Source organism: Canis lupus, chromosome 12 (assembly GCF_048164855.1).
Source record: "Canis lupus baileyi chromosome 12, mCanLup2.hap1, whole genome shotgun sequence".
Taxonomy (NCBI): Eukaryota; Metazoa; Chordata; class Mammalia; order Carnivora; family Canidae; genus Canis; species Canis lupus.
Genome location: NC_132849.1, coordinates 35,726,838 through 35,751,154, shown reverse-complemented (window position 1 = coordinate 35,751,154; position 24,317 = coordinate 35,726,838). Strand labels below are relative to the sequence as shown.

The following is a 24,317-nucleotide window of genomic DNA, read 5'->3' as shown; positions in this document are numbered from 1 at the left end:
CCACTATTTTTTTTTTTAAGTTTTCATTTTAAAAGGCATATTGAACTAGTCTGCTGACAGCTGGAAGAAAAACCCCTGTTCAGGAGTGCTTCTCAAACTGTAATGGGACAGAGATCACCTGGAGATCTTGTTAAAATGGGGGGGATCTGATTCTTTAAGTCTGGGTGGAGCCTGGGGGGGGGGTCCTCATTTTTTAGCAACCGGCAAGTGTGGTGAGCAAGGAGCCCTGAAGAACACCACTGCCACCTGCTGGCAACAATTTTCATTGCAAAGCTCAGGAGTAGGAAAGAACGGGTGGGCCTTGTGTAGGATACAAATCACAAGCCATAGAACAGTTCTGCTTCTTTTCTCCTTTTTCCCAGGCTACCGTGGTATCTTTAAGCCTCACTTCTTGATTTTATTTGATTCTTCCAGTCTTCATCTCAAGGATCATGCTTTGGCATAGGCAGTTTGGGGGCAAAGGACGGGAGAAGCTAGCTGAACAGGAAGAGTTATCAGGCACCGACTGTCCAGGCAGACAGGAAATAAAAGTTTGCAAGATCCGCTAATGAGCCAAGGCACTAATTCCAGATGGAGCAGAGTCAGCCAGGCCCAGAGAGGTCCCTGTCATCGCCTACTTCTCTGGCTTTTATTGCCATGCACCAGCGTAAGATAATGAACCACATTCCCAGATATAACTTATTTCCTTGATCTGCCAATTCTGTAGTATCACTCTTTCATAAATATTTCTCATCATTTCTGCTTAAAACTGTGTCAACTCATATTCATTTCTTGCTCTCATTTAATATATGCATATATCCCTCCCTGCTTACTGGTCTCCTTCTGAGGACTGGGAGGACCCCAGTCACATGGAAGCGATGCAACACACATGGGAGAGAAGAGAAGCCTGAGAGTGGCCTCATGGATGATCGTGAGGCAGCCTAAGGAGATCCAGGCTTGTCCAGGCAGCTGCACACCCAAGCACAAAGGGCAGCACTGGCCTGAGTGTCCTTGCGGATACTCCAGCCCAGAAATTCCTAATATCAGTGTCCTTCTCTCTCTTTTTCCCCATAGAACTCTATTTTGAAATATTTTTGTCTCTCAGACTGCAGGTGTTAAACGATTCATTCCCCCACTTTTTTTTATTAATCAAAGGGATATATAGAACTTCTGATCAGAATTGAATAATCAGTTTTATCATACTAAGATGATGTAATTTCAGTGAAGAGCAGAGAAGATACTACTATCAGGTTATATGGCTTTCGACCAATTCCCACAGTGTTTGAAAGGTCTAGAATAGCTTTTAGCCCCCACCTCCATCATAACCTTCATATATTCACAGAGGTCCAGAGATCCTAGCCAGAACCAGTCCTAGTCTTTATCACAACTAAAAGAAAGGAAAAAATTCGAAGACTGCTACAAACAAGTACTGATATGTATAGATACATGTGGGTAATTCCATGGTTGCCTCACCCAGGAAAGTGAAGGAGAAGATTGGTATCAATTTCTCATTCTACCGTTCCTGACCTTCCCTCCTCACTAGCCTTGCAGATCTCATACCTTTATAAAAACTCAACACATAATTCTACAAAATTAAGATGAGAGTAAGAGACCGCAAGGTCCTGAGACTCAGTCTTGGTGAATTCTACATCTGGGGGTCGACACTGACATGGTCCGAGCCGAGGAAAGTATCCTTAGGGCTTTCCCACACTTGACTGGAAGGCCATTGCTTCTGAAGGCTGTAAGTGCGGCTGATACCGAGAATTCTAAAGCAGTTATAGAAATAAGTACTAGTCCGAGTGTCCCGGACCTTGGTGCCCAGGGAAAATCTGTTAAGAAGTTAAATAAATGAATATACCCTGCATCTTGCCACAACTTTTTACTTTCTTTTCATTGGATTCTCAGGGGGCTCTGGTGGAGAGAGGAGAGAAAGCCCAGGTTAATGCAATGAGGGGTCATCAGAATAACAGAGCCCTTTTCCATTCCTCAGACTGCAAAATCGACTTGTCATTTTTAATTGACGGGAGCTCCGGCATTGGCAAACGTCGATTCCGAATCCAAAAGCAGTTCCTGGCTGATGTTGCCCAAACTCTTGACATTGGCCCTGCTGGTCCACTGATGGGTGTTGTTCAGTATGGGTAAGTGCTGTTCTTAATCCAGAAATCAAACGATGTTGCATGCTGAATGTTGTGCCATGAATCATACCAACGCATCCTACAGCACATATTCATCCTCTTCCCTGATACAGATTAAACAACAGAAATGGAAGCAATTCGGGTGCCATTTAAGAACTCTGACTCTTCCAGGAGGGAAGGACAGGTTAATGAACATGTGGAAGTAAATGGCATTTGCACTCATGCTTGGTAGAGAGAGTATTTATTTGGGAATGAGGAGAGCTGGATTCAAGTCTTAGCTCAGTCAATAATACGCTGCATGGCCTCGGGTCAGGGCTTCACCTCTCTGTCCTCAGTTTCCTTACCTGTAGACCAAGAAGGTGGACTGCGCCCAGTGCTCCCTCCTATCCACTTATAAGTAAGAGGCGTCGAAAATATGGTGCTGTAGGTTGACTTTTCCTTTTCTCCATGTGACCTGCTACTGGAAAACCTCCCCAGGTAATGGAGCAGACAGGCAGGCTGGGGAGTTGGTCCCATCGGTCAGCTGAGCACCAGGTGACTGTGTCCAATCCATTCCGTTATTCTAGTTAGGGTAGAAACTGAGCATTCATACTGACATCCACACTCAACCTTTCCTCTTATTTGGGGTCATAAGTCAATCTTATTTCATAATAATAGGCCTTTCTCCAAAGCAGATATACAGATGTTGGCAGATAAGCAAACAATTGAAAGAGCAAACAAGCATAAATCTCAAATAATTGATGGAACCATTAAGGGCAGGAGAGCAATCTCACTTTCCACAAAGGACCCTCGTACACAATATGACCCCTTCTTCCCCACAGATCTTCAGCTTAACCTTAGCAATAGAAACTAACACAGACCCTGGTGACTCTTGCTCAGAAGCCTCAAAAACGTAAGAACGTTTATACCTGACAACAATCAGAGGATCTCCAGATCTTTCAAAATTTCCCAAGGATCTCCAGCAGTAGCATTTTAATCAAGGTTGTTATAATAAAGGCCCTAGAATATTTATTTTTGAACTGTAAAAAGAAATAATCAAAAACCCTTTATTTTCATAAGAACTTATAACATTTGTACTTTTAGCACTAAATCCCAATAACACATTTAGTAATATCTTCTATTCCCGTGAAAAATTTTTCCCAAAGAAAAATTAGTAGTTGAGCTACCTGGCACTTGTATATAGTCAGAGTCAAATATATGAAAATAACCAATTGCTGCAAATGTCAACTCTCAATGCCAAAGGATCTATCTTGAGGACTTTAACTTGAAATAGAAAAATAAGATTTTTTTTTTTTGGTCATTGTTTTCTTGTTTTCGAAATGTCAACCTATTTTCATTCCTGCATTACTTTTTAAAGATAGCAAACAGAGAGCAGGCTTCTCTAGGGAGGAAATGTAAGCATTTTCGTGCCAGATGTCCCCAGTCAATTTTATTGGGGGGTTCAAAGCTTGGTGTGTCATCTTGCATTAAAAATAGCTGCTTTAAAAGCTGTGTATACCAAGGTTTATAGTATAATATGAAAATAAGGTAATAAATATGTCAAGGAAAAGAAAAATGGCAGGAGAATGGTGCGTGTGCCAGTGAGAAGGTGGATGAACGAGCAAATGTAGCAAGGAAGGAAAACCATTTTAGTCAAGGCGCCCCACCCCACAGAAGACCATCCCTCAACCCCCCACCCTCTGCCGTTTTCCTAATGTGATTACCAATTTCACTTTCTAAAACTGCCTTGCTATTCATCTTTTTTGCCTCCTGGGTCCTTATTAATTTAGAACACTTAAGAGAAATTGTGTCTGTTTTCCTTCACTTGATGCTCATAGAAGGTAATCAATCATCTGCACCCTCCTTAGCCGCGGGGTGGAGTGGAAAGTACAATGAACTAGTGACAGTATATCTCGAATTCTGGCCTTAGCTCTGCTGTGTGACCTTAAGCAGGTCCTCTAACCTCTCCATGTGAGTGCTGCCATCTGTAAAGTACTGGGGGTGCATGGGATGATTTATTAGGGCTTTGCCAAACCTGACGTTCTGTGATTCAGTGACTGGCTCTGTACTGGGAAGACAACCAATAAATGAATGTTGGGCTAACAGACTAGATGAGCCGCCTCTCCCTTCTAGCTTTGGTTCCGGTTAGGTAGAGTGATTTCTAATGACACAATGTTTTGCATGGAGGTAATGGATCCGTCAGTGGAATGTGGGAAATACAATAAATTGGAGGGTGGTATAAGAAGGGTGTGATGAGGTGCAAGGGGAGATCCATGTGCCCAGCTAAAATTGCTTTTGGTTTCAGCTGCCTGGCTCCCTCCTTGAGAGGCTCCCTACAATCCTTTGACTAACAGTCTTAGTGTATAAAAAGGGAGGGAGTGGGGCAAGAAAGGGGAGGAGGCAGGAATCCTCCCAGATGTGGGGCCTGTGTTTCTGGCAAAGGAAAGCAGGAAGAACCAATACTTGGCGGGTTGGGAATCTGATTCTTCTCCTGGTGTTTTGGGTTCTCAGCAGATTCCAATGCCCACCTTACCATCCCTGGGATCAGCCCTGTTCTCTCAGAATCGCAGAGCCTTGGGACCATAGATAGCTCTTGTTTTCACTTCCTCATGTTATAGAGAGGAAATGAGGCTCTACAAGAAATGGCCAGCCCTGGGATGCCTGGATGGCTCAGCTGGTTAAGCACTGCTGCCTGTGGCTTGGGTAGTGACCCCAGGGTCCCACCTTGGGCTCCCTGCTCAGCAGAGAGCCCGCTTCTCCCCCTGTCTGCCACTCCCCTTGCATATGCTCTTTCTCTCTCACATAAATAAATAAAATCTTTAAAAAGAAAGAAAGAAATGACCGTCCCATAAAGAATGAGCACTCCAAGGAGAGGCATAGGCTGGGAAGGAGCTGGCCGGGCAGGAGTCCCCACACCTTGGAATCTCTGCTCATGCATGCCACGCTTCTGGGCCCCCTGCCCGCAGCCACCAGCCACCAGCTTCCCAGAAGTTTCCTTTTCTGCTTTTCTTTAGGAGGGCTGAGTCAGAATTTAGACTTCTACAGCTAAATTAAGACTTTTAAATTTAGAATTTAAAAGCCTCAACTATTAACAGGAAACAAAACGCAAATACAAAATAAAAATACTGGAAGTATTAAAAATGGTCTGATTTATGGAATGCAGTACTCATTCCGAATCCTGATTCTGACATATCCTACACAAAAATCTTTCGGGTGCAAGAAACAGAAAACCAGTCCACGTAAGCCAGGTGCAGGGAGGCTGATGTCATAGGACTGACAGGTGTTTGGTCCTTCTCTCCCTTCTCTTCCTTGGCCTCTCCGTGTCCTTCTGTCCACTCCATTCTCCTCTAGGCTGACCAACAGGCTTGTGGTTTCTGCTCCTCCATAACTTCACCTTGCACAACCTGGGTTCCTTCTCCTGATCCAGGCTAGGGGGAGCCTTAACACTGTGGTACCAGCATGTTCCCTCCCCCAGGTACCATCTTCCCTGCACACAAAGGAGCCCGTAACCCACAACTGCACTAACCTCTCAGCAAGCACAGATTTCCTTCCACAATCATCACTCCCCTCCCATAAGAGAGGCGGTGCTGCCCTCAGAAAAGTTGAGTGACTTTCCTAAGAGCACACAGCTAAATGCATGACCGCTGGGGAGAAGGCAAATACTAAATCTTGGGTTAATCCCTAAAATGTCAAACAAAATTGACTTCAAAGTGAAGATTTTGCTCATCTGCCCAGAAAGCTTCTGATAATTGAGGTTTTCCACCAAGCTAAAGACCTAGATGCTGTGCTTAGACAAAAAGCCAAGGACCAGAGCACTTTGGTGGCTCAGTGGTTGAGCATCTGCCTTTGCCTCAGATCATGATCCCAGGGTTGATCCAGTCCCACATCGGGCTCCCCCCAGGGAGCCTGCTTCTCCCTCTGCCTGTGTCTCTGCCTCTCTGTGTGTGTGTCTTTCATAAATAAATAAATAAATAAATAAATAAATAAATAAATAAATAAATAAAATCTAAAAAAAACAAAAAAACAAACAAAAAAGCCAAGAACCAAGCCCTTGTCTGGCACATGAGTTCTAATAGAGAAGTACACAGCCAACAGGCTCGTGATCACACTTAATACCAATAGAGACACTGAAAGGCTAAATGAAAGGACAGCCAGAGCAAGTAGCTATTAGGTGAACTCGAGTCCACAGAATGAATGAAGCCAAGCCACTTGCGTCTTCACTGCAGCCTGGATCCATGTGTGCTGGGTGCCCCTGGACCTTCCAGATGATCTTATTTTCGTCCTCAGTTTCAGTATAAATGGAATAGAATTGCACATGTTCTTTTGAACTCTGTAATCAACCTTAGGATACCAAGAGTGGGAAAACAGTTATAGAACAAAGCCAAATGTTGGTTTTTCTTCATTTCAACATGAAATAGACTTTTTCTTTGCTCCCAATTCTGTAACAGCTGCCCAGGGTTTTGGAAAGTGGCTCTGGGGTGGGCTGCGCACCGTTACTCTTCTTACCTAGCAGCCCTGGACTGCAGAGCTTCAGTGGCACACTCAGCCGCCCCCTCCCTCCCTGCCACCCCGTTCCGGAAGGAAGGATGCCCAGAGGCTCCCATGGATTAGCTGAGCCTCCATGTGTGGGACAGAGTGGAGGGGAGAACAAGTAGCAGGACTGGTATCGTAGGCAGAATAGTGGCCCCCAAACTTGTCCACCTGAAACATGTGAATATGTTGCCTCACATGGCAGAAAGGGACTTTGTAGATGTGATTAAAGTTAAGGACCCTGAGATGGGGAGATTATCCTGGATTATCAAGTGTCCTAATCACCTGAGACCTTAAAAGCAGAGAACCTTTCCCTGCTATTATCAGTCAGAGGAACATATGACCATGGAAGAATGGTCAGAGATAGATTACTGCTGGCTTTGAAGATGGAAGAAGGGAGCCATGAGCAAGGAATGCAAGCAGCCTCTAGACAATGGAAAAGACAAGGAAATGGGACCTGCCATCCCCGCCCAGAGCCTCCAGAAGGGAACACAGCCCTTCCAGGGAGACCATGTCAGACTTCTAACCTCCATAACTGTAAGGTAATAAGTGTCTAAGCCACTGGGTTTATGGTCATTTGTTACAGCAGAAATAGGGAACTAATTCACCTGGCAAGGAGGACCATTCTGGCACTTTCTCTTGAGTCTGCAGCAAAGGAGAAGTGGATAGGGCTGGAGCATGAGACACAGCTCTGTGGGGCTCAGAGCAAGAAGGTGCTGCCCAGGCCCTAACTTCACACTGGTATTACTAGGGAGCTTTAAAGCTGTCGATGCCCGGGTCCAATTTCAGATTTATTAAACCAGCATCTAGTAAATACCCAGGAGTTGATGTTTTAGTCTGTAATTCCAGTCTGTTGCCAAGAGGGTAAGAGACAGTTCAGCTTCCCAGGAGTAGAGTGGCCCCACTGTCCAGAACCCAGATGTCTCCAATACCTATGCTGGTCTTCTTGCACCCTACACTGCCTTTACAGAAACTAACAGGATCCCAGAACAGCTGCCTGTCATCTGCCTAGGAAGGCTCTCCAGGGCCTAATGACACTTGTAAAGACTGTGCCTCTACCCTCCTTTCTAAGAGACAGGGACGTGAGCCCTTCAGCCTCATTCCTCAGGGACACAGTCTCAAGGCTGAGTGAGCTATGAATAACATTTATACAAAAATCCTATGCTTTTTCTATTCCTCACCATTCAGTTCTCCCGGAGGTACAAATAAAACAAAGACTACAATTGACTTCCAGCACTTCCACTCTAGGGTTCCCCTTATAGCCCCATCACACATTGACTGGGCTTATCACAGAGCTCCCCCGAGATCATTCACCCTACATCCCTAGATCCCTAGATCATTCTGCTAGAGAAGCAGATGGCCACTTTAATGCACATTAGAACCACTTGGGGAGCTTTTGAAAATCCCAATTCCCAGACCAAACCTCAGATCGATTAAATCAGAATTTCTGAGTGTGGGACCCAGGCAGCATTAATTTTTAGGGCTCCCCAGGTGATTCTATTGTGCAACCAGAGTGCAGGCACAGATATTCCCACAGGCCTGTGCCGTCAACTGGTGAATCCTCTCCCGGCTATGTACCTCCTCCTCCTTTACTTAGCCTTTTTCACACTTTCTCCAGACTATTTCTCCCCACTCCTCTTATCACTGGCCACCCACTGCTGCTTTTCTTAATTCTTACAGCATCCTCTAAGACATTGCTACTCAAAGTGTGATCCACGGTATCCACTGGGAGGCTGTTAGGCAGAACCTCAGACCTCACCGTGGACCTTTAGAATCAGAATCTACATTAGACATTATCCCTGGGTGGCCAGGCGCATGCCTGAGTTCAGGAAGTGCCAAACACTGTGTCTGTTGCAGACATTCCAGGTCACAGACAGTGCTTCCAAGCTCTGTGACGCAGTTACAGACCAGCGAGCCTAAGAGTCCGTTTGTTCCAGAGTGACTCTCAGATTAGCAGATTGCATGTCCACATTTTCCCCAGCAGGAAGAGGTATGCAGGTTAATTTTCTACTCTTTTTGGTGGATGAATTGAATTACTGTTATTAATTACAAGAAACGTTCATCTAAAAACAAAATTTGATTATAGGACCCTGCTCCCCATCTCTGATCCTAGGAAATGTAAGACCAGTGTCCTTTCCAAAGGAGCTGGTTGTACAGAGTCCATCAGCAGGTTGGCCCAGGCCACTGGGTTGGCCATGTCCGCTCAGTCCCTTGAGAAGTTGGTAGCGAAATCATTTTTGTTCTGAGCCAGGTAATGCACTCAAGGAGTAAATTTTCTGCCCAACCTGCAGTTCCTGGCATGTCCTTGGGCAACCAGGGTCACTTTAGAACGTCTCCCTAATTTCACAGGCATGGTTCATCTCGGTGCCTAAGGCCATACATCATCACATTTTAGCATTAAGAAAATGAAAAGATTCAATATACTCAGGTTATTTTATTGCTAACCTCAGGGTGATGATGCCTTGTTGGAGGAAACAGTTTTGAAAAGTCTGAGCTATAGGAGATCTGATCAGTTAATATGTCTCTACTGGCATGAAAATTCCCTTGAAAGGCTCACTCAGTGTGACTGGAAACTACTTTGGGCTAAAGCAGTAGCATCTGGGATATGAACTGAAGGGGCCTCAGAAGTCCTCCAGACTGCAGGGCTTCCCAAACTCCCCTGAGTATAGGATTCACTTGGATCCCTTGCTTAAAACAAACAGACGAACAAAAATGCCCACCTCCAGTGCAGACCTCCTGAATTGAGCTTCTGCCAGGAGAAGATCTGGTACCTGTGGATTTTAACAAGTGCCTCAGGTGATTTTTACCATCAGGAAAGCCTGGAAATACTGACATCCATCCCAGTGCCCTGCCCCTAGGTCCCAAGCCTTCCCAGGGATCACCTGCAACTATTTCTAACAGGCATTCTTTTTTCTTAAACATGCACAGGGTAATAATTTCCTGTTGCATAAAGTATTCCTTTCTGTGCAAAAATTCTCACTCCCTATAATCTCTCAGTTTATTTTCCAAACAGAACAATTAGTTATGTACTCCTTGAGCTATAAGCCTTTGTTTGTTTTCTTCTCTTTTTTTCCAAAGGAAATCTTTTATATTGCTCAGGAAAAAAAAAAAAAGTTTTCCTTTAATGAGATCTTGTAATAAAATTACAAATTAAAAGTTTGCTTATAGGATGTCTGGGTGGCTCAGCAGTTTAGCACCTGCCTTTGGCCCAGGGCATGATCCTTGAGTCCCAGGATAGAGTCCCCCATTGGGCTCCCTGCATGGAGCCTGCTTCTCCCTCTGCCTGGGTCTCTGCCTCTCCCTCTCTCTCTCTCTCTCTCTCTCTCTCTGTGTGTCTTTCATGAATAAATAAAATCTTAAAAAATAAATAAATAAAAGTTTGCTTAGATAGAAATATAGTTGAACTTTAAAAAAAAAGATTTTATTTATTTATTCATGAAAGACACACAGAGAGAGAGAGGCAGAGGCACAGGCAGAGGGAGAAGCAGGCTCCATGTAGGGAGCCCGATATGGGACTCAATCCCAGGGCTCCAGGATAACACCCTGGGCCAAAGGCAGGCACTAAACCGCTGAGCCATCCAGGGATTCCCCCATAGTTGAACTTTTTAACTAGTCTCTGTCTCTGAAAAGTAACCTGGTTAGGGTGTCAGGCCACCAGCCCATATTTCCTGAAAAAGAATACATACACCCATGTGTTGTAGTACCAGGAGCTGCTACAGTTTGCAGATTAAAGACATATCAATCATTCTTATTATTTAATTACATTTCAATTTAGCAAAGATTTATTGAGTGTTTACCATGCACTAAACTCTATGTCATTTGCAGGGGATACTAATGTAAAATTCTTCTAAGTGGTTTGATTACATTTGTCTATAAGGCTCTTGATGGATGGCTCAGTAGCTTTGGCCCTAATAATAATTGTAGCAATGGGAGAGTTTCAGAGGTCCTCTGATCCAAACTTTCAGTCCATTAAAAATAAATCAACAAATATGTCAGAGATTATATTTTTCAGGACTTCATCTACTAAGGGAGGCAATATTTTTAAAAGAAATAACATTAAATAAAATTAAAAGCATCTATTCATTGGGTATGTGAATAGCTCATCTGTCTGCCTCTGTAGATGGATTCATCTACCTCTGTGATGTAATAAGGGAAGAGAAGGATCAGTGTGGAGCTCTGAAGCAGTTTTCACCTCCACTAGGGATGATCCAAGAGAGGACAGGAACTTTCTTCCTGTCATTTATTTATGCCACCACTACCTATTATCCGCTGTATGCTAAGCACTAGGGATAGAAAATACTAGGACATAGCGCCTGTTCTCAAATAGGTTAGCAGTCGATTTTCATGACTTGTGGCTTCCATATTTGCAAGCAAATTCTCACTGTACTTCTATAGCCATCTGCAGACTACCATAGCATCGGGGTGGGATTTGAGTTGCTTGACATATGGTCCCAGCCAAGGTCAAACAAGACAAAGTTCTGCCTTCTTGTTTCAGCTGCCATACTGTAAATTCCTTGTCGCAATCTATTTAATGCCACATTTTTCATATGTTTGTGCTTTTTATTGGTGATTTCACTATTTTAAATGGCCCCCAAGTATAGTGCTGAAATGCTCACTAATGTTCTAATCACAAGAAGGCTATGATGTACTTGAAATTACGACTCTTCAGTAAGTTTCCTTCAGGCATGAGTTCAGTGTTAATGAACCAATGATTCGATACTTTCAGAAAAAGAAAGAGGAAAATCACTGATCTGTATGTGATTCTGCTCCAAAAAGTGCTAAAGTAATGACTAGAATGCCTGATGAAGCTATGGAAAAGTAGTTGAACTTATGAATTCATGAAGTGACAACTGATGTGAAAAAAACCCGAAAAACGTAATGGACAGCATTGTGAGGCTTAAAAGCCAAAGAATTTATAGTAACATTACCCAGGGTCAGAAAGCTGTTAAACCCTTCTCAGCTGGTATTTCATTAGACAGAAATATTACATGTAATTAATTATTTTTAAGAAATATACATTAAATTAGATGTCTTCCAACAGAAATGGACATTAAACAAGTTTATATATCAATCTACTGCGGAAAATGTTGGATCAGAGGCGCTCAGGACCCTAAGCCAGTATCTCCTCTAGGAGCAATGGCTCAGTATTTGCTAATATGAAGTTTGCAGCAACTTTATAGAACATAACTACTGCAAATAAGGAGACCTGGCTGTATATATAGTATGGGGAAGAGACAGGTAATCGATTGCTCTGCAAAGGGATCAATAATAAGACAGCCTCCTGAGAAGCATTCCAGGGAATGCCACAGATGTGATGAAACAACTAAATTCTACATTTAAATACATTTTTTTTTCTGGAAAAACTTTTGAAAGAAAATTTTATATTTTTGCTTTTTAAATTATTTATGTATAAGCAACACCTTATGATAGCTATGATTTCTTCACAACCATCAGACATTCTCAAGACATCTTGCAAGGGAGAAATTCCAGCCCACAAATCATTTTCAAATGTATTAAACTTTTAAGAGTTTAAAATTTTGCAATTAATGAAGTATGTATTGTGTTATGTTTGGTAGACAATTATATACTTGTCAATACTGATTTTGCAATTTTTCATTTTATAGCCAATAATATTTTGTTTGTTTTGGCTCGATTCATATTTTATTTTTCAGGTCTTGAGAAAGTTCATTTTCCTTGGTCACCAAGGGAAGATCAAGACTTTGGGAACTCTGAAGCTTATGCAGTTCATGGCCCTTTTAAGAAAAAGAGTACAAAATTAGGCCCCTTGGAAGAGGTATTATTAGCTCCCACATTAATTTGCCTCTGATCAGCACGACAGCCTATTGAATAAAAGGTCCTCTGCAGAGGCTGCTCTGGGTACAGGAAGACCAGGTAGGAAGCTATAGCAATAGTTCAAGATAGTAAAGCTCAAAGTCCAAACTTGAGGATAGAAAGGATGGGAGAGAGACAAGAGATATTTAAGAGGTTGGTCTAACAGGCATTTGGCAAAGAGGGTATGTCAGAAGGTGTCCAGAATGCATTCTGCTGGGCTGAGTCAGAAGAGGGAATACAGAGGGGGATATGGGTGGTGGTATAGAGCAGATTTTTAAGGTGCTGTGGTGTGCAAGGTGCTGTGGGTAGAGAAGCAGAGTCAAGTGTGGAGACTGTCTGCTGGGCAGGGGGCAGGTGGCAGGGAGCAGGAGCTCGAGGGTGAGCAGTTTGGGTTTCCCAGATAAGGAGATTGATGAGCAAGAACACAAAGCTAAGAAACCAGGAAATAGTGAGACACGAAGACAGCACCATATGAACGTTGTGGGTTGGAATTAAATTATGGATGGGCTTTTGAAAGCCAAAATAGGAAGTTTTACAATGGGAGCCTCCGATGATTTTTGAGCAGAGGTATTTTCCACGCAGAGCTGAACATGAGGAAGAGGGTTTATTTTTTAGCAGATATGCATACAGTTGGCTTTGCAGAGACCAAATAGAGACTCTCATCATAGAAACAGCAAGAAGCAGAGTGCATGAGCTCGGAGGGTCCCTGCAGACATTTGGAGGAGGGAGAAAGGCAAATCCTGCATGGAGGAGCCTCCAGGACTTTACAGACAGGACTCACAGGCCCTGTGATGAGCAAGTAAAGGTGGAGCCCAGGGTTTGAGCCTTGATGGCGAGGGGGCAAGTTCAGCATTCACTGCAGCAGATCTGTAAAAAGCATAAACCCAGAAGCCCTTGAGCCTAGAGGGAAAGGAAAGCACAACCTGCACAGGGGCTGGGTGACCGCAGCTCAGGTGGGCCAGGCTTCACACCGCACACGGGTTGAGAGTCACCCACGTTCTGCAGTTTCCTTCGTCATTGTTGTTGTTTGTTTTCATTTAATCCTTTTCATCTGGTGGCATTTCAGCTGGCTGGGTTTGGCGCCAACACCCATCTCCCTGAGCTTCCTTGAAATTTGCCTTGTGTTCCCCGAAGGGAGCCGGTCCTCCCGGTTTCCTCTCACAGAGATAAGCCTGCCTTCGGGGCACTTGGCTTGGGTTTCGGCTAAGGACCAGCCCCTGTCACTGGAGGACAGAGAGTCACACTTCCAGCCTCCAGGAGTTCTTCCCAGAGATCACCTTGAGATAGTGAGAAAAGTTGGAAAACAGGGATAGAGCAGGGAAGGGAAGTGGGGTGAGGCAGAGGATGACTCCTGTCTGTCCTAGAGAAGCTACATCTCCCAAAGAGCGTGCTAAGAATCCACTGTAAGTCACCTTGGATTCCCACCTCAACTGCCTAAAGCTGTTTCTCCCAAGACCTATTCCTGGTGTGTTTGTGGAAAGGCTACTTTTAAAAGTCTTTTCCCTAAAAAAAAAAAAAAAAAAAAAAAAAAGTGGGGGGCATCTGAGTTGTTCAGTCAATTAAGCAGCCAAATCTCAACTCAGGTCTTGAGTTCAAGCTCCACATTGGGCTCCACACAGGGTGTGGGTCTACTTTAAAAAAAGGGCGGGGGGACTCTACCTCCCCTTGAAGGCGTAATAACCTGTAGGTATGAGCTGCTACATAATTTGCAAAGCCCTATTTTCAAAAATTAAGGATTTCAAGAAGGCAGCATCTGAGCACGGAACCAAGTGCAGGCTCTTCTGGAGTGCCTGGTCCCATGTGACCCTAGAGGTCACACTCACTTGAAACGGGCCAATGGCTAAGTGTCAGTGCTTTGTGAGATGTGTTTTTACTGTGCATCCTCACTTAATCATGGGTGTGGGAGTGCACACCCACCCAACAGAGAGCCCCCCTCCTGCCCAGCCCCCTTTCCACCTAGTCATAAAACATTCACACCCTTTGCTCAGCTGCTGCTGCCCAGCTTACCTGCAGAGGCTCCTCTCTAGAGAAAGATTCTCATTCTGTTTCTCTACTTAATTTACTCCATCTCCTCTCCAGATGACCTTTTGGTTAATAGAAGTTAACCTTTTGGATAAGATTTGAATATTCTCACCCAAGTACAGGAACCATAAAATGAAAAAATGAAGGGATGTCTTCTCCTGGATGCCACAGTTAAGATGCAATTCCAGTGTAGGGGTAACACAGGGAGTGGCTATTAGCTGGGGTTTTCTCCCTGGAGAGGAGGGTCTGGGGCAGCCTAGGGACATCCTGACATTTGCAAAATCCTACTTGACAATCGTCTTGTTTTTTAGCAGTATGAATGTTGCAATCTTTGCTTTTACCTAGATAAGGAAACTGAAGCCCAGAGAAGTTAAGTGACTTCCCAAGGTCACACAGCAAGGAAGCAGCACAATCAAAACTAGAACCCTGAGTCCTAGATCAGACCACTTTTCTCTACACACACTGAGGAGGACCCCAGTCCATCTCACTGTTACTTCTGTTTACAGTGGGGCATTTTATAAAATACAGCTTAAGGCTTTGAAGCAGCTTCCATTCTATTTATATATAAAAGAATCAACTTGATTTCTGCTTTCCTATAAAGATAATAAATTTCCAGTAATTTTTAATTCTCATTCTCACTCTTCAGAGACAACCCTGCTGCCCAATTTAATCTCAGGACTCACATGAATTCCCGGGATCTGAAGACTGCCATAGAGAAAATCACCCAGAGAGGAGGGCTTTCTAATGCAGGTATGCGATCTGAATTCAGATCATTCTATTTTGTTTCCACAGTTCTCCTCTGTGTGATTGTCTTCTAATATCCTATATAGGAGGAGGGAAAAATAGTGATAAGCCATCAAGATATGACTCACATAATATCTGTATCTTCTCCAAAGTATCATCATAGATTCAGGGGCAAGAATCATTATCACACGTATTCTGGAGAGCTCCAGAATGCCTCGTTCCTTGAGTCAGCAGCTTTCTTCCGGACAAGCAGGACTACTATTATAACTGTTTCCTGACTGGCTGACAAGTTATCAACTATGTAACATTAAATGTTATAACCAATTCCATTCAGAAAGCTCCGCAGCACCCCTTGGGGATCTTCTTCCAGTGAGCTCCTGTTACAGTGATGACTGTACAAAGAGAGACAGGTTCTTTGTTTCAAGCAGAGTCTCCTGAGATGTCTGACTGAGCCTTGGTGGCTGGGAGGTGGGGTGGCAGGTTTACCAGAAGTCTAAGTCTGGCCCAAATTCAGTTTGGTTAGTGAAAAATGCTAACCAAACTTGGCCGAGTCACTGCTATCCCAGATTCCAAATCAATATTACGTCATTGCAAATATGGTAGAGTTGATTTCTGATTTGTTTTCAATTGAATACTTAGATCGGTGACATTCCAGTAATGTATCATGGAATAAAACTTTGAAACTTCAGAAGACACCCTAGATCCTTGATGGGATTAGAGAGGTATCTTAATAAAATTACATACCTTTTTCAGGAGATAATGTGTTCTGTCTCTGCCCTGTACTGATCAGGCTTTGACTCAGATAACAGGATCCATTTTAGCTGGTTTAAGTGGAAAGGGATTTATTCCTAGGTACTAAACTGTTTTGAGGATAACCTAAAGGGCTGAAGAAATTAGCTCAAGGCTGAACTTTGAGAGATGACTTCTGATGGCCTCCTGCAGAACACAGACCTCAAAGGAGCTACTGTCTCTTCCAAGATCAGGAAATTGCATTCTCAATTCTGCCAGTAGAGCCTCCTGGGAGATCTGATCAGCCAGGAAGCCATTACTCAAGAAACTTCTGCTACAGCAGTCAACCGCAAAACCAGGCCTTACATGCTCCATTCACACCCACAAAACACATGTTCTGCATGCTCCAACTTCATTAGCAACAAAACTAGAGACCAGGCATAGATTCTTCTAGCACCACCCAGAGAAGTCAAGTACCTACAGGTGCTCATCAGTAGAAATAGGAGAGTCAAAAATATGGTTTCTTCCTTATTTCCATCTTCTAAATCTCATGTGTGTGCATTGATTCATGAAATTAGCACAAATCCAGGGCTATAGCTGCAAGGGAGTCTCAACAATGTAGTTTTCAGATTTTTAGCCTCAGCTTTCAAGACTTGCTGAAAGGTGGATGGGGTGTGGGTTAAGCACTAATGGACCATGGCCTCCAAATTTGAGATTGGATGAAGCCAGAGGTGTGCTCTGTTTACAAGCATCTAACATTTAGCCAGAGGGGACTGCTGGGTGCTTTGGGCCTTCCAGGACATTATTCCTTGGCCATGAAGACAGTTCTCAGCAATGAAGGTTCCCTCTTAGCTGTTGTGCTCTATGCAGCCAGATCATACAGGCCTCCACAACATTTCTCTAGTTCCTACATATGCAACTATTTGAACTCTTCGTTTAATGGGTAAGATTACAGTAGCCAGTGGAGCCAGGATCCTGGCCAAAACCAAAAAGCATAGAGTATAATGACATTAATCCTAAAGACTTAAGATGGTTGTTCTTAACTTTTATTTAGATTGAGAACCCCTTTGAGAATCTCCTGAAAGCTATCTTCCTACCCAACTAAATACTTAGAGACACAAACTATGGTGTATCATGTCAGGGGATTTGTGGAGACACACCCCCAATGTCCCACAAGGGTCCAGAGAGCCTGGGTAAAGAACCCTGCCTTAGTATATACAGTTATGCTAACTACAGTGACCTGGTCATTCCAATTTGCCCAGGAGCATATGGGGCTTCCAGTACTTAACCTGGGAAAGTCCCAGTAAACTGGGACAACTTGACTAAAAAATTTCTGAGGTCCTGGACAATGTGAAACAAGTGCTTTGGGAAGCCACGGTGGGCGGCTCTGTTATACACCCCCAGCTGTGGCTTTCAGGTGAAATGGAAATCTGGAGACCCACCAGGGTCCCCATGGCCAGGGCTAGAACACAGTCCTCAGTTCTCAGTGGTACAGTACTTCCTGGGCCAGCCAGACCCATGCCCCTCACCTGGAACTGGACAGAAGACATCATGGTACCTGGAACACAGCCTTCCACCCCCAGCAGCTCGTGGTGCACTAGGTTGGCCAACCCCCAGCTGGAGGCAGGAAAGAGGCTCCTGCCCCAACAGGCCAACCCCTCCCAGACAGAACTTTGTGCACTTCCAGCACCCACACAAAGAAGAGACCCTCTTACTCCCATGGAAGTCTTTCTCATGTTTGCTGGTCCCTAATTTTTTTTTTTTTTTTTAATAACAGAGATTTAGAAGTGAAAGACTTAAAGTGAAATGAGAGAGGGAAGCGGGTGGTGGTGATGGTTGTACAACATTGTGAATTTGCTTAAAATCCCTGAACTACACCTCAGAATAGTTAATGTGGTTAAAAAGAGGGAAAAACAAACACATGAAGGGAGGGCAGGAGTGGGTTTTTCTGACCCTCTGGAAGCCACTGGGATCTTGCCTGTATTTCCAATCTGTGTGATCACTGTCACTCCAACCACAAGTTCTCTGTTTCTTCCAGGCCGGGCCATCTCCTATGTGACCAAGAACTTCTTTTCCAAGGCTAATGGGAACAGAGGCGGGGCTCCCAATGTGGCCGTGGTGATTGTGGACGGCTGGCCCACAGACAAGGTGGAGGAGGCTTCGAGGTTCGCAAGAGAGTCAGGAATCAACATTTTCTTCATCACCATCGAAGGTGCCACTGAGAATGAGAAGCAGTACGTGACAGAGCCCAACTTCTCGAATAAGGTATGGAACTGCCCCCAGGGACCCACCCAAAGTCCACATCCACTGTCTTTTGCACCCTGTAAACAGCCATCAAGACTGTTCTCATTCCTTCAAACAAGCGTGGAGCTCACTTCTAGGCAGGGAAGCCTCCAGTGAAGGGCTAGTAAGTCTGGAACCTGGAATTACATTCTCAGGGCAAGACCCCACACTGACCCTGTGGACTGAGCAATAGTACCTTGGGAGGAGGGGTGTCCCCAAGGTCTCAGATAGAGGCTCCCCAGGCTCCCCCTCACAGCCCCAACCTCCACCAGGCGGCCCAGGAGGGCTTCACATGAGCATGCACATGGGCACACATATACTTGCTTACCCACATGTGCATGCATGTGCACACACACACACACACACACACACACAACCAATTAAACAACCTGATAAACAAGAAAAGGAAGACATTGGATCAGGTCAGGGAGATCAGGTTTTCAACCCCTGCTCCTGGGTTATGTGGAGAGCTAGCAGCAGATAGAGGCAAGACAGATAGGGATCCAGGCCTCTGAACCCACTCCACCAGAGCAGCTTACTTTTTTGTACATTTTACACAGTGGGACTCCACACAAACCTGCCTCCAAAGAGAAGGCCCCAGCTTGAAAAAGAAAGGAAGGGAGGAAGGAAGAGAAGAAAGGGAATGCCTTGTACTAGCTTGTCCTTGATGCCCTTCCAGTTTTAATCGTCTGTGTTCCGATAGGGCTCAACCTCCTGCACCATAGCACACTGCTGACCACTTTGTCATCCTTGAAATTCTCATCTCTCTTGACTTCCAGGACACAGTGTGCCTCTTATTTCATTTTTTCTCTCCTCTTTTCCTGCTTGTACCCTAAATGTAGACTTCCCCAGACTCATTCTTGGCCCTCTCCTCCTCTCTCACTAGGCTCTATTCCCGTGGAGTCCATCCCAGGCTGCAGCTTCCATCTTCACTCACAAGCAATAGACACCTCATCCTGTGCCCATTCCCGGGCTCTCCCGAGCTCTGTAGCCATCTGTTTCCAACCAATTGTTTTTCTCCACCTGATGTCCTGAAGAACCTTAAGTCCTACATGTAAAAATCTAAGTGCATCCTCTTTCCCACCAAATCCACTCCTCCTCTGGACTGTACGAGAACGGCCCCACGCTGTCCCAGAGGTGCAGAGTCATCCCAGGATGCCTTGTCAGCTCCCAGTGCCACCTCCCTAGGTCAAGCTAGCATTCTACCTCTGGTCTGTCTCCCTCTTGGGGCTCCTCAGTTTAGTGTAAATTTCACAGTGAAGCCCGCTCATGTTTATGATGAGCTTTTCTAGTCCCATGGGGTCCCTGCTCCAAACCCTTCATCATCCCCCATCCTTCTGGAGTGTGGTCCTGTCCCACCTCTGCAGCCTGCTGTCCCCTGTCCACACCCAACACCACCATCCTCTCCATCCGCGACCACAACCAGTGCCTGATGGGACTCCCTCTGCTCCATCCAGTGATCCAGTGGCTAGAACTCAGTTCAGCCTAGATACTCATCTCAAATACCACTGAGTCCATGGAAAGATTTATAACCCCCTTTTAGGTTTTACAAACAAATCAAAGATATTTCCTAAGACATTTTAAAATCATTTCTTGTTTTAAAATAAATTATTATTTCTACCACTTTATCTCTAGTCACCAGGTCTCTGTGACTGTCCCCATGACCCCCAGAGAGACAGCAGCAAGGAGAAAACACTCCACTTTAGGAACATAGGCCGGGTCCCTTCCAGGAGCACACAGGCTCAATGTTTATTTGCAGCTGCCTTAAGTTTTTTCTGGAACAAACTTGGGCACAAGTCAATAAATATTCATTTGTCTGGAGGCAGGCTCGTCTGGAGGCAGGGTCATCTGGAGGACGGAGCTTGGGTTTTGAGAGCAGAGAGATCTGTGTTCCAGTCTCAGGGACTCAGGGTATCCCTTCACAGCTGGCCCTCAGTCTGTTCCTTCATGAAGGAGGGTTACATCCACTTCATAGGGTTAGGGTGGGGGTTTATGAAAGAATCTCTCCAAGAACTTCTAGTGTGACTCCTGACATATGTGTGGGACCCCTTGTTGCTGGGCACAGGCCTGCTCTGGAAACGCTTCTTTAGCTATTTCTCATGTGTCTTGTTTTCCTGATCAAAACAAAAGCTTTCCTTAATCCGCTCGTACGGTGGTGCCCACCAGTGCCAATCTTACGGCCGGCTGCCAGTACAAATGCACCGAGGGGCCCAGAGAAGCATAAATAGGAAGCCAAAACCAGTGATTCACCTCTAAGGATTGGCTTAACCAATGGCTCTGCCCTAACGCAGAGACCCAGCTGAGGGAGTAGGACTGAGTCCAGGGGGCGGTTGGGGGATCATTGCCCCAGTGAGCACCCGACTGGGTGGATGGAAGTCAAAAAAGAGCTGTAGGAAGACGAGTGCAAAACTCCAAGAGTCTGTTGCTTCTTTCTGCACCTGCCCCGGTGATCAGGGTAACAGTGATAGACTGGGGCATCCGACACCCTCCCCCTGTCTTCCAGGCCGTGTGCAGGACAAACGGCTTCTACTCGCTCAACGTGCAGAGCTGGTTCAGCCTCCACAAGACCGTGCAGCCGCTGGTGAAGCGGGTCTGTGACACTGACCGCTTGGCCTGCAGCAAGACGTGCCTGAACTCCGCCGACATCGGCTTCGTCATCGACGGCTCCAGCAGCGTGGGGACGGGCAACTTCCGCACCGTTCTCCAGTTTGTGGCCAACCTCAGCAAGGAGTTTGAGATTTCAGACACAGACACGCGAATCGGGGCGGTGCAGTACACCTACGAGCAGCGGCTGGAGTTTGGATTTGACGATTACAATACCAAGTCCGACATCCTCAATGCCATCAAGAGGGTGGGATACTGGAGCGGTGGCACCAGCACGGGGGCTGCCATCAACTATGCCCTGGAGCAGCTCTTCAAGAAGTCCAAGCCCAACAAGAGGAAGTTAATGATCCTCATCACTGATGGGAGGTCCTATGATGATGTCCGAATACCAGCCATGGTCGCCCATCACAAGGGTAAGCTGGTCCCCCTGACCAGTCCAGTGCTGAGCATCTCCGGGGCATGGTGGGCCAGTGGCACAAGGAAGGGGCTGGTTTGTTGGGCACTGGTTTTGTCTACCGCTTAATGAAATGCTCAGACTCGTAGGGAACACATTAGGGGTGGTGTTAAACACTACCGGCCTCTCTGAGCAGCAAAGGAAAAAAGCAGGGAGCCCCAAGGTGGTTTCCAAAGTGTCATGGCAAACCCCAGGCCTACAGATGACTAGGACCAGTAACCCTCTCTTTACATCCAACACTCTGAGGCCTTACACACGAAGGTGTGACACACTAAAAAGGAATTTGACTCATTATTTTAAGCTCCCCTGAAGACCACCAAATTGTGTTTGAAATTTGAAGAAAAGTAGTGTTTTAAAAGCAAAGTACTACTACTTATTATTTTTATTCATGAGAGACATAGAGAGAGAGGCAGAGACACAGGCAGAGGGAGAAGCCAGCTCCCCGTGGGGAAGCCTGATGTGAGACTCATCTCGAGACCCCGGGATCACAACCTGAGCCAAAGGCAGACGCTCAACCACTGAGCCACCCAGGTGCCCCCAATACTACCGTTTGTAAGCAACTGCTAGCCAGATGTTGGAGGTTTTGAGGAGATCTCAAAGAAATTTTCATCCAAAATATTTACAGAGATACTTCCAAATAAAGATTTGTAAGAGGGCAACAGAACATTTAAAACCATGAAAAATGAGCAAAATGTTTTTGTAAATGTTTAGAAACTTAGTCACATTAATGCCTTTTTCACATAATCAGTGTTTGATCACCGTTTTCAAAAGTACCATAAAATATCATGAAAATACCAACAACCTGAAGAAAGCCCCCAAGTGATAGTAATAATAGTAATGATAATAAAAGTAAAATAAGTTGTCAGTGAACACCAAAGACGCAGAGGTAAGTGCTAGTGTACAAGACTCACTTCTGTGCCTGCATTCGGTTGTTAGCTTGCAGGATTTTTGGTCTTCTTTAAAGCTGCTTCTAATCCCTCCCTAAACAAGGAGAGGCGAAACAAATAAGCCTCAGTGAACCAGCAGTTCTCCCTTCTGGAAACCAAAGTACCAGACACCAGGTTCAAGCAGTGATTTACCCTTGTAGAGCCCGTGGGGGTACTCACGTGGCGAGATGGTGGATGGCCTGAGCGCCCGCAGACACGGCAGCCCTTGAGCTCATGTCAGCAGAGTGAAGATGGTTTCAGGCTCAGGAGCAACCTACTCAAAATTCTAAAGGGAGTGGGCAGAGCCAGGTGGGCCAGCTTTGACTACAAGCCCAGGGCTCTCCTGTTACCTCCAAACATCTGTCTCCGGCTCACGTTCAGCTCCACTCTTACTTATTTTTTTAAGTGGACCTCCTTTGGGCCTCACCCAAAGGATATCCTTGGCATCCTCATTAGGAGAAGAGAAGATTGAGGGAGATGTTCTGGGAAGCTTTAAAGGGCTAGGAGGAATAGATGCAAATTATATGGCGACAGTCAGCTTTGTGTCCCTAGGAGTGTCCAGGCCAGGTCTGGGTGACCATCTGTTGGAATTGCCAGTAGAAGGTTCTCTACATGGGTGGACTCCAGGATCTGAAAAGCTAAATTTCTAATACTGTTTGAGTTGTCTTTATTGGGGAGCAGCCTTTCAATCTTTGTGCAAAAACAAAGGCTTAGTCAATTTAAGCCATGCTCTGCAGCAAATCTGTTCCCACTGCCAGCATTTTTAAGCCCATTGGCAGCATTTTTAAGCCCAATGTTCGTAGACAACAACATATACATATTCAGAGAGAAGACACCGGAGAGGTCAAGACAAGGGCCTGGCAGCTTAAATGCAGTTTAATGAGCCACAGCTGAAGAACAGCATAGGCCAGAACTATGTGAGGCGTGAATGGCTCTCCAATCAGCAAAACAAGACACTGGGAAGATGCTGGAGATGGTGACATGGGCTGCCGTGGGTGGCTAGGCAGAAAGGCCACACCCTGGCTCCTCCCTCTGTTTCATGGCCATGTAGCTGACCCTACTCTGCCAGCCTGAAGGTGGCATAGGAACAGGCTATTGTACAGCAAGGTTAAGCTCCTGCTGACCAGTTGCCCCCAACCCAAGTCAAGAACCATCCACCAGACAGTCTCCTGGTTTCCCCACTGAAAATAGATGCCTAGTCTCTGAGTCTGTCCTTTCCTCCCTGGGGCTTCTTGCACCCCACTGCAGTCCTACACCTTTAATCCCCTTGTACTCTTTCCCATTTGCATCTAGACATGTTTGGATCCCTCCCTAAAAAAGCAAAAACAAACTCTCTGACATCATGTTCTGCTCCACTTCCCACCTACCTCCTTCCCTAATAGCCAAACTTTCGGAAAGGGTTAGCCCTATGTGCTATGCCCACATCCTCATTTCTTTTTCACTCTCAACTCACAGAAACTCATTTGGTTTCCTTGGCATCCACATTCCTGAAATTGCTCTTACCAAGCAAAACCAATGTCTTGGTTTTTCTAAACCCAACAAGCACTTTTTTATTTTAATCTCTTGTGACCTCCCTGCAACATTCAACCCTGTTGATCACTCCCTTACCTTGAAAACCTTTCTTCACATCAGTGATGGAGCAGATGCTAGGTCACCATCTCTCTGGGCCCTTGTGCAAGGGCTTCTATGCTGGAAATGACATTGCATTTTATGGCTTGTAAAGTCAACTTCAAGCCTTAAATAATTCTATTCCATTGTTTTAGTGAAGAAGATCTTGACCTGACTTTTGATTCATTTAAAACTGAGGGGAGGGGTGCCTGGATGGCACAGTTGGTTAAGCATTCAACTCTTGGTTTCAGCTCAGGTCATGACCTCTGGGTCAGTAGCTCAAGCCCCACATTGGGCTCCAGGCTCAGCACGGAATCTGCTTAGAGTTTCTGTCTGCCTTTCCCTCTGCCCCCCCTCCCCCGCTAAAATGAATAAGTCTTTAAAAATAATACTAAAATAGGGATCCCTGGGTGGCACAGTGGTTTGGCGCCTGCCTTTGGCCCGGGGCGTTATCCTGGAGACCTGGGATCGAATCCCACATCGGGCTCCCGG

General features: G+C 45.3%; 1 protein-coding gene across 4 annotated transcripts in view; it reads left to right on the top strand.

The window, feature by feature from the left end:
* Positions 1-24,317, top strand: part of VIT (vitrin) — a 104,579-nt gene that overhangs the window by 75,456 nt on the left and 4,806 nt on the right. For all 4 annotated transcript variants that reach the window (XM_072770544.1, XM_072770545.1, XM_072770543.1 and 1 more), the window contains 4 exons: positions 1,970-2,117; positions 15,124-15,227; positions 17,989-18,215; positions 20,737-21,250. In XM_072770544.1, coding sequence (XP_072626645.1) covers positions 1,970-2,117; positions 15,124-15,227; positions 17,989-18,215; positions 20,737-21,250 — 993 coding nt within the window. The remainder of the gene's footprint in view (positions 1-1,969; positions 2,118-15,123; positions 15,228-17,988; positions 18,216-20,736; positions 21,251-24,317) is intronic.